We start from the raw sequence: 13234 nt of genomic DNA, 5'->3' as shown, positions 1-13234 counted from the left end.
TATGTATATATATATATATAGATGGGAAAGTATCCATGATCTCCCTTCCTCTGTAGATCAATATCGATTCGTTTTTTTATATCTATTTGCTTGACACATCCTACCACTAGAATTTATCAAGCGCCGGGTGCCACTCAAGATTGAACTTATAGATCATTCGACTTAAAACTTTTACATGTATCTTAGCAGGTGAATCACTGTTTAGAAACATCACAGCAACTACAACAAGTAAACTTACATATTATGTTAACGACAATCCAACAACTTCACAGTTCTACGCCATCTTACAGCTACAACTACAATCACAACAACAGTAACGATACAACAACATTGATGAATAATATGGCTAAATCTTCTTTAGCTCAATATTCGCTTCTGCCTCAGTCTCAGCAAGTACAACAATTCGTGGTAAACGAACAACAACACCAACAGCAAAGACAAACGAGTCCTTTGCGCTCTCCAAGTCCAACAGTTGTACCAAACTCAAACAGTTTGCCTCATTCTTCAGTTATATTACCATCAATTCACTCACTTAACATTCCTACATTTCCCCATTGTCAAGAGGAAGTTCATGTCAATAGATCATCAAATATCAGATCACCTCCATTATTGATCCCCAAAGCAGATAACATTAATGAGTCTACTCGCGCATCGTCGTGCTATAGCTACTCTAGTGACTCACTGTCAGTTGCACAAGCACCACCACCAGCTTCATCAAGTCAATCATCCACCTTCAACTATACTCATACGCCATTAGCATCTCCATACCCTCCTATGACTGAGGTATCCAAACCACAAGAAAAACCATTAGTATCGCCAACATCTACACCATCTTCAGACCATGAAGACTACGCAGACCATCATGATCCTTCTTCACCAACTCAATCTAAAAAGCATTGGAAACCTCGCAAAAAGAGACAATGTCCAGAATGTAAATTATATTTTTCCAACTTGGCAACTCACAAATCAACTCATTTAAAACCAACTAATCGTCCCTTTGTTTGCGAGTATTGCCAACGTGGATTTGCCAGACCAAATGATTTATACCGTCACACCAAATGTCATTGGAAAGAACTTGGATCTGACAAAGGTCAATTCAAATGTCCTTTTAAAAACACTTCTTCTTCTAATAACGCCAGTGATGATAAATTGAGTTTATCCTCAGCAACAACATCATCTTTCAATGATAACTGTTGTCATAGCACTGGAATCTTTTCACGTTGTGATACTTTCAAGAATCATTTGAAAGCTATTCATTTCCAATATCCTTATGGAACTAAAAAGGACCAGAGAAATAAAGTTGCTGGTAAGTGTCGCATGTGTTTTGAAGAATTTGAAAATGTTGATGATTGGATTCATAATCATATTGAAACTGATTCATGCCCACATGCAGTTAATAAAATGAAGAGAGATTAAGGTTGGAGACTACGGGAAGATGGCGATAACAACGGTATGTGTCATGGTATTCAACGACGTTTACGAATGGAAGCTGTATGATGATGACTGGATGATTGTTATTTTAATTTCAGTTTTTTTGTATATTAAATGTTTTAAAGGGTTTTATAGAGTGTTTTAAAAAGAATTCAAAGGTTACAGTATGTATAATTAGACATCTGTTGTGTAGAAGTAAAGCCGGAGGTTGTTGAATGGATTATTCATTGAATTTGTTTACAACGATCCAATTGTTGCGAATTGAATTTACATCACGGAAATTGAGTTTTTCCTTTCTCGGACCGGAGTTAATCGTTCCAACCGTTTCTAGAACAATATTGACAAGAAAATGTTTGCCAAAGACACAACAGTAATTATATTGACAAATCAATGCGCAAAGTGGCTTAGGGAATGAAGAAACGTCAGCCGTTACATTTCATAACAATAGAGTTTCGTTAAGGCTCCATAAAAGAAGTGAGTGGGCTGCACGTTGCCAAATGCGATTCAATGACTAATGATTTTCTCTCATCTCGTTACGAAATCTACTTTTCACACTATCCTTCAATATTAACTTATTATGTTTTTGTTTCGTCGTGCTCATCGCCCATGTTGTCTGTAAAACCATATTTCATTATCCGCTCCAGTTTGCCTCAAATTTAAAGCTAGTAATTTAGGAAAAGCGGATTTACCTTTGAAAAGAGTTGAGAATTCCATCGCAAATTTGAGCGTGCACAGGGCAAAACTTCATCACAAACTCTATTGAAGTGGTTCTTTTCTTCTGTAGCTCAACTAATTGCGACGAACAAGAAAACACAATAATTTTGTTGGGGAGGGAAAGAAAACGGTTTCTCCGTAATAGTTTTGTTGGCGTTAAATTGTGTATATTCATCACAAAAGTGCGGATTTCAATGCAAATATTTAATTCCGTTTACTTTTTTTTTTAACCGAAGTCTCTCTCTTTTCCAAGAAAATAAAAACAGGACGGGACTCGTTGTATAGTAAAAACCCAACCGTTAAACTATTCAATCACTCATCTTCCTCAAGCTTTTCCTACTATAAGATGATTTCTATTAAATGGGTCCTTGCTGCGATATACCTTGTCTTGTGCCACAAGACGGCACCATTGTCCCACCCAATCCGATTCTATTATCAATCAATAAAGGGGTTGTTCCATTCAAGATTCAAGAATAAGGACGTTACCAAGTACAATTCATTCAATCTTGGGTCACCCGACAAGTTATTCAAGTACATCACATGGCATTCCCGCGTCAGTCCCATGGAAATTGACCTTTTTATGCACAAGAATAATTCCACATATTTTGTTGATTTAGATATTGCCAGAACCAAATTACTTGTTTGTTTATTGCAACAATATTGGTGGAATGCATACGAAAATAAATCGGGTGAATTTGGTAAAACTAAAGGTTCATTTGGTAATATTCCATATACACCATTGGGTACAGTACAATGTCTGTTTAAACGTGAATTGACAATTTTTGAAAAATACGATATAAATTCCCGTATTTTGGCTTGGGACAAGAAGTGGTTGTTTGTATTGTCAACATTTACTACAATTGATCCAAAGACTAAAGACAAGAGAATTAATGCTATTGCATTGACAAAATATGTATTCAAAAAGAAGAGGCTTACAATTCCTCCAGTTGAATATTTAAGATATTGTAATTTACTTGATGAGAAAAATGAAGAAATTAATGCTAGAAACATTGAACTTGTTAAACATATGATTGACACTGGAGATTTGGATGCACTTGCTGAAGAATTTTTGAAATAGAAATGCAGATGCAAGTTGATAGAGTATTAATAGAGATAGAGTTTTGAATAAATAAATAAATAAATAAATGAATCACATTAGTTATTAAATTATACACAACACAACCGTAGAAATCAAGCTAATCCGAACCCTTCATGACCTTCAGTGATTGCCATCAACAATGAACCCCTTAAAGTCTCGTAGTTTTCGTATGCTGGTAAATCGATTTGATTGAAACAAGTATGCGATGATGGTAAACGGTCAGTTGCACCATAATCACGATGGATACTAAATTTACATGTACCACTGGCACCAGTCAATTCTTTGAACCCATTCAAGGGCACTTTTGAAGTACCTGTAGCAAACTGCAATAATCTTGCCCTTTCTTCATTATCAAATGATTTGACAGCTCTCCAGAACCACTGTATTTGCACTGAGGATGGTGAGTAATTGACATACTGGGTATGTGACTGCCAATCATGAACATCAATATCAGGTAATCCGGAAATCAAAAGTTCCAATTCTTTTTCATCAAAAATTGCCACTAAATCCTTGGGAATGATTTCATGGAATCCAATTAAGAAATTCTCCATTTGCTCTTCAACCGATGTTTGTAATCTATACTCAACCACTTTTTTGACATACAATTGCTTATTCTCTTCAGTCACGGGAATGTTGGAACCGTTGGGGATCAAATCAATAACTTTGTGTTCACCATAATCATCAGTTTCAACACTAAGCGTTTCAGTAATAACATCTGTGATATCGTTTTCCAACATCCATATAAGTGACTTGTAATACTCAAGATCCAAAGTTTCCATATCCTTTAATGATTGTGGCTGACCCAAAATCTGCTTATAAACTGCTCTTGAGAAATGACAATCCAAAAAGCAATTATCATAAATTGCTTTACCGATAATACGTCCAATGAATTTAAAGAACGATAAATGTTCAGGATTCACATATGATGTACGATTTGGATGGAAGGTTGTTTTGTCTGAAACCACCGGCAAAAATAAAGCATAATCAGGATTGAACATTTGTCTACTCAAAACTTGATACCATTCACGTGTAACACCTCCAGCATCAATACCTTGCTCACCTTTGAAGTTAATCTCCAATTTCGAGTTCTTGAATTCATCTTTGGACTTGAAGAACAATGCACGATAAGAATCTAAAAACACTTGGTCACGACGAATGCTGATTGACATTTTCGAATTCTCCGGCTTATCCTTGTGAAGTTTTCGATCGAAATAATTCTTTTTATTATCAAATTCCAACACTTTCGGATTCTTGACCAACATACCAAAAGGTCCACTCATCAAATTTGGATTAGTTCTCACCATCTGATTCAATATCTTTTTGTGCTCATCAGTAAAGGAGAAAAACAAAGATTCAATGGGCTCCTTGGTGAAATCAATCTTTTTCACTTCGTATTTAGCATTCTCCTTATTTTGAAGATCACGAACTTTACCATGCTTACAAACAACCATTAATGCTTCAATCAAAGGCAATAATGCATTAGCAATATTGTGCAATTGAGGGTTCTTTTCCAAAACTCTCAAGCACTCACTTAACGAATCCCATAAGTTACCAAGTGCCAATTTTTTATAGAGGTCAGTGAGCTCTTCAACATCACTCTTTCTCTCAGCTTGATCTTTATCCTTGTGTTCAAACATGTAATCGAGAGCGGTCAATACTCGAAGTAGTTTGGCTTGATCTGAAGAATGGGCACTGAATTTTGAGAATGCTTTGCTATTCAAGTCACCACTAGTAACTAGATCCGCGGTTAGTTTGTTCAAATCAGCAATAATCTTTTGTCCGTACTCGGTTGCCTTTTTAGATAACTCATTCTTGAAAATATCCAGCACATTTTGCAAGACGGATAAATTTTGCATTGCACTGATAGTCCTCCTAAATGTCGAATTGGAACAGTCATTACCAGTCAAAATGGCAATGATACACCTTATGTTTTCTTCAGGTATGAATGGTGGAGCGAATGGTGCTGGCTTACCTTCTGACTTCTTCAATGCATACAACGGACGAGTTGATATCTGCAATACTCTTGCCAAAACATCCAAAAATGTCTGATCCTCTGTCACCAACTTGTTATCCAACAACTTCAACAAGTAATTAATTGGGTATTTATTCTCCCTAGCAACCTTTTTTGATTTTTTCAGAGACAACAAGTATTGATTCTCATGATCCGTCAAAACAAAATATCTCAAATGGCTATTTCTTTCTAGTAAGAAATCAATTGACTCGATGAACTGTATTCCTGTCGATATTTGGGTAGTGTTCAAGGGAATTCTACTTTTCGCCTCTTTACCACCTAGTGCTCGACTGCAAATCTGAGAATAGATCTTTTGCATCAGACGTTGATTGGTAAAAGCTTCATGCAATATGGCAAGCATCATATTCATAATTTCAACTCTGCTGTGCTTATTATTGCACATATACTGGAGGGCATGGTAGATTTGCTCTCTTTGGGTTATTGATAGTGGTGAAAAAAGAAGCCTAATGATGGCAGCAATACCGTTCTTATCCGTCAAAGGCGTGAAAAAAATCTTTCCCGATTTCTTCTTTCCTCCTTGCGATGATGGATTTTGAGAACTTTGAGGCCTCGATTGTTCTTCATCTTCTTCATCTACCACATTGTCAGCATTCACATCCGCGTCTTCTGGTTCATCCCACTCGGAAAACCTTCTTGCTAGTGACTCCAGCTGCAATATTTCATCCCGTATATTTCCAGGTAAAGCATCCAAGAAATCGGGGTCAATTTCCCGTGCATCAGAGTCATTTGTAGTGGCATTAGCACGTCTTTCTCTAACATACAGTGCAAAGACCTCCTCTCTCATATCTTCAGGAAGAGCTTCAATGTAATCAGGGTCTATGTCAGTTCCACTAATGTCAACATCTCTATCTCCAATTCTAACAAAGATTGGCTCTCTTGGTGGCTCATTGGCAGCATTTTCCTCTCTTTGTTTGGCCTCCTCCTCACGTCTCTTTTGCTCCTCTTCCAACTGCTTCTTTCTTCTCTCTTCTTTCTCTTTTCTAGCCTTTTCAAGGTCAACTTTCTTTTGCTCGTAAGCTTCGACACTCCTTTCTTCGATGTGATTAACAATGCCAGGGATTACTCGCAGAACTAAATCTTCTTTATCCTTAGGATCAAACATCTTTAATGCGTCAACCCACCTCTCGTTGGTAGACTTTATATGAAGAGTATGGGTGTGGTCCACATTGCGCCCTGTCTGCCCAATTTGAATCATATTTTCAAAAAGTCTTCCAATAGTAGTGCCCCCTGTAACTCGAGTACCATCCTGGCTGATTTCAAATGAGCCAGGAAAGTTCCGTTCTCTGAACAATCCATCTAATAACAAAGATATTGGAGATGTACCATCCATTCGCCCATTACCTGCCTGGTCAAAGACTCGTCTCAAAGCATGGTTGGATGGTAGCACGGCAAGGTCCTGTTGTGATTCAGATTCACTATCCTCGTCTGAGCTGATTTCCGTAAGATCATCTTCCCTTCTGAATCTAAAACCACGATCAGTTGGTGTATCTTCACCTGGATTGTACTCACCGAATCGAAAGGGGACATGCACATTCCCATGATTGTGGTTGTGATTGTTGCTATGATGAGGACCATGTCCGTTTGGCCAATCCTCTTCTTGCAGATCATTTTCACTCTCCAATTGCTCGATCCATCCATCCAACTCATCTTCATCATATTCGCTTTCATCCTCATCTTCACTGTAGTCTTCCCCACTGGCGGGTTCTGCTTCTATATCCACCTCTACATCAACATCCTCGTCATCTCCATCTTCATCATCTCCATATTCATATCCCCCATCGCTGGAAGAATCAATATCCAACTCGTCTATTATTTCAATATCATCAAGACTTCCTTCCGAGCCTTCATCATCGCCATAAGGTCCTTCATCCATTTCAATATCCAGCTGTTCATCTTCCTGATCTGAATCAAAAGATGATGCAGATTCCATAGAATCTGATGCCTCCGCGGATATCATTAAATGTCCATCCTCGTCGTAATATTCATCTTCTTCACTATCAACATCCACATCATACATACCCAATGTGGAATTGCGGAATAAATCAGGCGTATCATCGCGATCTTCGTTTTCATCGTCAGGAACAATATCATCATCATCATTTTCATCTTGGCCGTCTTCGGCAAAGAGCTCTTGAAAATCAACTTTGTTTTTGCCCAAATGTGTTATGGGCTTCAAAGCAGCCTTTTCAACTTTATCAATTTCTGGAAAGTTCAAGTCAAATTCGGCAATTAAATTGGTCAACATTGCGGGTAATTGCTTTTCAATATAGACCTTGGATATGTGGTATATGTCGTATTGAATGGCTTCTTTGTTGAGCAAAGGGCCAATGGTGTCACGAAACTTTGGTGATATCAACAGACCGCTGAGTTCAAACAAGTCCAACAACTTGCCGTATCTTGAACGAGCAACAACGTTCAATTGGGATGTATCTTTCATCACCTTTGCCACCAAATCAACCACAAATCTTCGTATTAGCGCAAGGTCGGGGTCCTCTTTCTTCAGATTGGATCCGTTTCGAATATCCAGAATGGGTGACGAAATCAAGCACATCAATGCCATTTTTGCAGTTGACGAAACAGCTGTTCTTCTTTCCAACTCCAGGCCCGTCGCACTCAACAGCTGAGTGGGAATTAATTGATGTAAGAAAAAGTTCAATGATGTTGACCTTGGCTTCACGTCACCGCGCCTTTTCTTTGAAAATGTAAGGAAATCAAATTTGGCTTGCTTGTATGATCCCAAAAGCTCGGCAATAGTTTGCAAGAGGAAACACAAATATGCAAAGTTTGAGTTTGCAAAAATATCAGTGTGTTTTTCTTTTTCCTTTTCGTTCTTCTTAGCATCATTCTCTGGATCTGACACCCAATCGCTCTTAACCACACTCATTAATTCTGTTAACAAGAGATTCATAACTGATCCAAGCTCAAGGGTTTTTGGATTGGTCTCACTTGGCGTTTCACTCTCTTCAGAAGGTAGAGTCTTCTCCGATTTTGTGACAACCAAATCACCATATGTTAAAGAAGAGTCTTGTCCGTTGTATCCTTCAAGGATAATGCTCTCCGATACGGTCTCAGTCAAGGCTTGTGGATCACGGAACACTAATGGCATACTGTCTTTAAGTAACACTCTAAGGTTTTTCGTCAGTTTGAAGCTAGAACCCAAAAGTTTGGCCAACTCAGGCTTCATATAACTTTCAACAACCTCTTTCGTTTCGAAGCAGTAGCGCATAATCAAAACAATACTAGTTTTAAGCGACTCCAAGACCGTCGTTTCCTCTCCAGTATTTCTCGCTACTTTAATCAATCCTCCTAATACTGGTAAATTTGAAATCTCTTTAGCAAGCGTATAATCCTTTGCAAGCAATGCAATAACACGAGATACACCATTCGCAGATTTGATATCAGATATCTTGTCAATTTTAGAAATCTCTCGTACAAACAACTCCTTCAAGGCTTTAATGTCACTCGTGCTTCGATCCGCTTTATGCTTGATATCTTCATGTTTTGTAGGCTCTGCTGGAGGTACATCTTCCTCTACTAACTTTTGCTCAAAAATCGCCATTAGGTATTGGTAGAATGGTTCATCCACAGCAGAAGGCCCAATTGAGGACGTGCTAAATAGACCGCTCACCTTATTCAACGCATTCTTATGTGCATATTCTTTCTTTTGAAGCAACACTGATATAAGATGTAAGTACACAACATACTGTTCGTTACTCAAATTCCCTGGTGTTGAGGCTTCGTCGATAAGCTTGTCGATGCGTTGACTCTCTTTCAACGTAACAAGAAGATCTGCAATCAAGTTAGTGGCCTTGGGGTAAACGACCGCGAGCAGAATCCATTTTCCATCCAAAATCTTCCAAATTTTTCTGCATTCATCAAAGATTTGTCTTGAAGTGAGATAATCTCCTTCGTCCAAGGAAAAATCCACATCTGCTGACCTATATTCATCAGTGAAAGTTTTCCAATCACTTTGTGTGAAATTGTCAAACTCCTGACAAGAAATCGCTCTTCCCTCGCGTAACGCTGTCAAATCCAGTTCGTGATCAAAATAATGTTCAGCCTGAGACTCTGACATACCCAATGAGATAAGGTATGCAACTTGATCCAGATCAGGGAAGACTCGTCTAACGTCCAAAGGAGCAAAATTGTCTGGGTGTTCGCTTTCTTGATACAGATGAGATGCAATAAAGATCACCTGCTCAACTAAAGGTGTTGGGATATTCTGTTTTATGACTTTGTCGTCAGTTGTGCCAATTACTGATATTGTTAATTCATATGTCAATTTCAATGCCTCGAAAGAGACCTGAACCAAGAATGACATCGTAATACCTCTTTCTAAAGGGCCAAATGGTTTATTCAGATAGTATGATTTACAAAATGGAAAGTTTCCCAAATCCGACTCATTGACACTCTTTGCAAATATCATTAAGTTTTGGCTAATTGCATTCTTTATAATACTGCTTTCATTTGCACAAATGTATTTGAGTTCTGCAGTTTTTTGAACTTCATGTGGGTCCATGAGTAATAAATCTTGCCATAAATTTTGAGTAACCCTCCTCAACACCAGGTAAAATGACGATTGGAACAATGCAATTGCAAGTGGGATATAGACAGTTTCTCTTGTTCGCTCCTTTTGACTAAGGATATATAAGTTGACATTCGATATTGCCAAAATGTAGCAATGTTTATTGTACTTTGACTCCATTGGTTGCTCATATGCACCAGTCATCAAATTTGCGATACATAACAACAATGACACCGCATCTCTTTTTGTTTGGTGGTGTGCATGATCAACTCTGCGAGGGATGCATGTTCTGACAATGGAAGCAAATATAAGAGCAATATAGCCTTGGAAATAGTAATTTAGTGTACGAAGTTGTAGGGTGTTTTTGAATTTGGGATTGGTACCACTGGTATCCATTTTGGTGTCAGCTGGGTCGCAAACATTAATTTGTAAGGGAGGACTGTCGTTGGGGAAATTAGATGTCATTTTCAACACCTCGTCTGGGGTTCTATTTCTTAAAATTGTCTCTTCAATAACGCTTCGTTGCAAAAGCAAAAACAATCTCTGCACAAAGATTTGATGCGATCCAAACATATCAACAATTTGTTTAATTCTTTCGGTAAAAAGTAATCCCAAATTTATGTAAATCTCAGTCAAGGCAAAAAGTAACACATTTATTTCACCCAAATTTTGTAAAAGCTCAGTTCCATCAGCCTTACTAATGGTATCAAAAAAAGATCCTTCGCCGGCAAAGTTGAGGTACTCTTCAACAACCTTGAGCTCAAGCATTAGTCTAAGTTTTTCAACTATCATTGGGAAACCATAATCTCTATCCTCATCATCAAAGTACTTGAAAATACCCATCAAGGAAGAAATTCCATTGGATAAAAAGTAATCATAAGGCGCTTTTTTGATGGTCAAAAACTTGAGCCATTTGGCGAAATTAATCTCACGTGCAACGTCCTCACCCCACAGTCCGCTCTCTTGTAGCAACCCTCCGAGAAAGAAAAAAACGTTATCGAGTAAAATACAGCACTCATTTTTGTCCCAGCTTTCTATTTCTGAGTCATTGTCTACTTTAACATTTGAGTCCTCTTCTTTGGAATTATAGAAGGAGCCAGATGATGACTCGTACAATTTTATGCCCTCCATTCGCTCATCCACATAAATCATGATCTGCTCAATCAACTTCAGTACTTGCTTCAAAATCATAGGCTTGAGGCTTGGGTAATGTCTACCCAACTCATCAAAGGAGCATCCTAAATTCGTAGCCATGTCAGATTTGACCAAAACTTTTGCTATTGGAAGTTGATAAAAAGTTTCGAAAAATATGGGTATACTTTTTTTGTCAATGACTTTCTTTAAACCCTCATTGTTTAAACAAATGGCACCAAGTACTTCTGGAAGTGACATCAATAACTGCCCGGAAGGGATGAATAATTTTCTGTAGTTGTCTAGGATCGTATCAATAACATTTGCCTCGTTCAAAATTGAAAATGCAGTAGGCTCATTATGGATGATAAAAAATACAGAATCTATAGTACATGCCAATATAGCAGGACCAAAAATTTCTGGATTGCTGATTACTTTGTTGAAGCTCAAAAGTATTGGTGAATCAAATAAATTCCGAAGCCTATCTCCGTGATCTGAGTTAAGGAGATCAGCAACAAACTTCATCAAATTTCTCAAAAAGTTGGCTTTTCTTAACGGAATTTTTGTATACGGTGGGCATTCGCCATAAATACCATCGTCTTGTGGACTATCAAGTGCAGAGTCCACCTCAAATTGAATATCGTTAATTAATGAATTGAAACCGTCATTTGCAATGAACTCATCGAGGGACTCGGATAAACCTGCAATGTACAAGGAAAGCAGGTGAGCTGCAGCAGAACAAGTCCACTTGTACTTTGAACGAATATCCAAAAAGGGCATCAAGTCATTGAGCAATCCACCAGATGCAAGACGCGGCAAAATGCTCTTTGTATTTATCATGTTACCAAGCATGTTGAAGAAAAGTATATTTCCTTCCTCATAGTAATCATCATTATCCTCGGCAACATAAGCTTTTATACTTCTCAAACATTGAAATAAAACTCCATGACTTACATTTCCTCCCATACATCTCAAGATATCGCTTCCCCATACTTTCTTCATAGAAATACACTCAAGTGCTTTCATTGCAGCATAAAACACGGGTCTTGGTACGTGGTCACTATTTTCTGGCAGGATGGCGTCTACAAGGAAACTCAAAATATAAGGCTCGGCCTCAAGTAACTTTGTTGAAGCATTCTGGTGTGATAACATGCAGCACGTGAAGGCAGCAGCAAAGCATTTCATTTGGGTTAGTTTCTCCCTAAGTGTGAATGCATTTTCGGATTGCGTATTGAAAGATTTTGCAACCTCCGATGCCAAGCTGAAGCCAAACCAAGAGTTCTTTGGCAAAATTTCCATTCCTCTCAAAAATATTTGTTCCAAAGACATTCTAGAAACGGACTCCTCAGGAACCGAGAAAATTTGTAAACCTTCTGACACAACCACTTTTTCGGACTTTTCCTTGTTCAGACTAGGAGTTGTTGGCTGGGCCAGCTCCCCGGTTTTGGTCTGTGATACTGTGGACTTGTAATATTGAAAGTTGATACTTTTCCACTTTTTTGGAAGCACCTTTGTAGGTTGCAAAGTATCCACAAAGTTGTAATGATCTCCTATAATACTTGACTTCTCATTTGAATCCTTTTGTTCGCTTTCGATTTGCCTCAGATTACATTCTGCCGGAACCAAGGGAGGGAAGGCTTTTGCAATTTCAAGTATCTTGTCTCTTGCTTCTTTTGGAGCGGAATAGCGAGATGCCCCCGTCAACACAAATTTTTCACCAAGTAAGACCGCAACCTCCAATGCCTTTAGCCTTACATCAACTGTGGGTGTATTGATTAAAGCGTAAATTCTTTCCATACTGGAGTAGATATGCTTGTCTGAACAATTACTGAGTAACGTGTTTGTAAATTCTAGGCACGTCACAATAACATCTGCTTCTGTCTCCGGAATGAGACGTAACTTCGGAAATTCGTTCTCCAAATCATATTCCTTAATATACTTAGCAAGAATCTCATCAATGCGATTGAGAGTTGGTATCCAATGCAATAGGTCACCTCTGGGTCTTTTCCATTTCAAATTTGATTTTAACAAATTTATGAATTCTTCTTCCTTAGAGTTGGTCAAATCATCAATCAATGACTTGATTGGTGCAGCCAACTCCATTCGCTGTAGGTGTTCTCTTCTGTCAATGATCATGACTTTTTTTAGAAACTATCCTGTTCTTGCAGCTTTTGGTGGAAAAGAAAGTAACAAGAAAAAAGAGTTCAAAGGGTATAGATCTATCACTTAATTAAAGCAGTTTGCTCCCGAGAAAAAAAAGATACAAAAATGTATTATGCGTGAGTAACTCATTTCATTTAAG

At 38.1% G+C, this 13234-nt stretch overlaps 3 protein-coding genes across 3 annotated transcripts; 2 read left to right on the top strand and 1 right to left on the bottom strand. All coding sequences in view use genetic code 12, as the record gives it.

The window, feature by feature from the left end:
* Positions 1-243: 243 nt before the first annotated feature.
* Positions 244-1416, top strand: CORT_0A11080 (Stp4 transcription factor; the record flags this gene model as incomplete). The annotated part of the gene is made up of 1 exon (XM_003866883.1): positions 244-1416. The coding sequence occupies one exon, from the start codon at positions 244-246 to the stop codon at positions 1414-1416; it is 1173 nt and encodes a 390-aa protein (XP_003866931.1).
* Positions 1417-2491: 1075 nt separating this feature from the next.
* On the top strand, positions 2492-3223 carry CORT_0A11070 (hypothetical protein; the record flags this gene model as incomplete). The annotated part of the gene is made up of 1 exon (XM_003866882.1): positions 2492-3223. The coding sequence occupies one exon, from the start codon at positions 2492-2494 to the stop codon at positions 3221-3223; it is 732 nt and encodes a 243-aa protein (XP_003866930.1).
* A 113-nt stretch (positions 3224-3336) lies between these two features.
* Positions 3337-13068, bottom strand: CORT_0A11060 (Tom1 E3 ubiquitin ligase; the record flags this gene model as incomplete). Its single annotated transcript, XM_003866881.1, has 1 exon — positions 3337-13068. The coding sequence occupies one exon, from the start codon at positions 13066-13068 to the stop codon at positions 3337-3339; it is 9732 nt and encodes a 3243-aa protein (XP_003866929.1).
* Positions 13069-13234: the final 166 nt, after the last annotated feature.

Source organism: Candida orthopsilosis, assembly GCF_000315875.1.
Source record: "Candida orthopsilosis Co 90-125, chromosome 1 draft sequence".
NCBI classification, from domain to species: domain Eukaryota; kingdom Fungi; phylum Ascomycota; class Pichiomycetes; order Serinales; family Debaryomycetaceae; genus Lodderomyces; species Lodderomyces orthopsilosis.
Note: the sequence above shows the minus strand (reverse complement) of the source record. Positions and strands in the feature narration are given on the sequence as shown.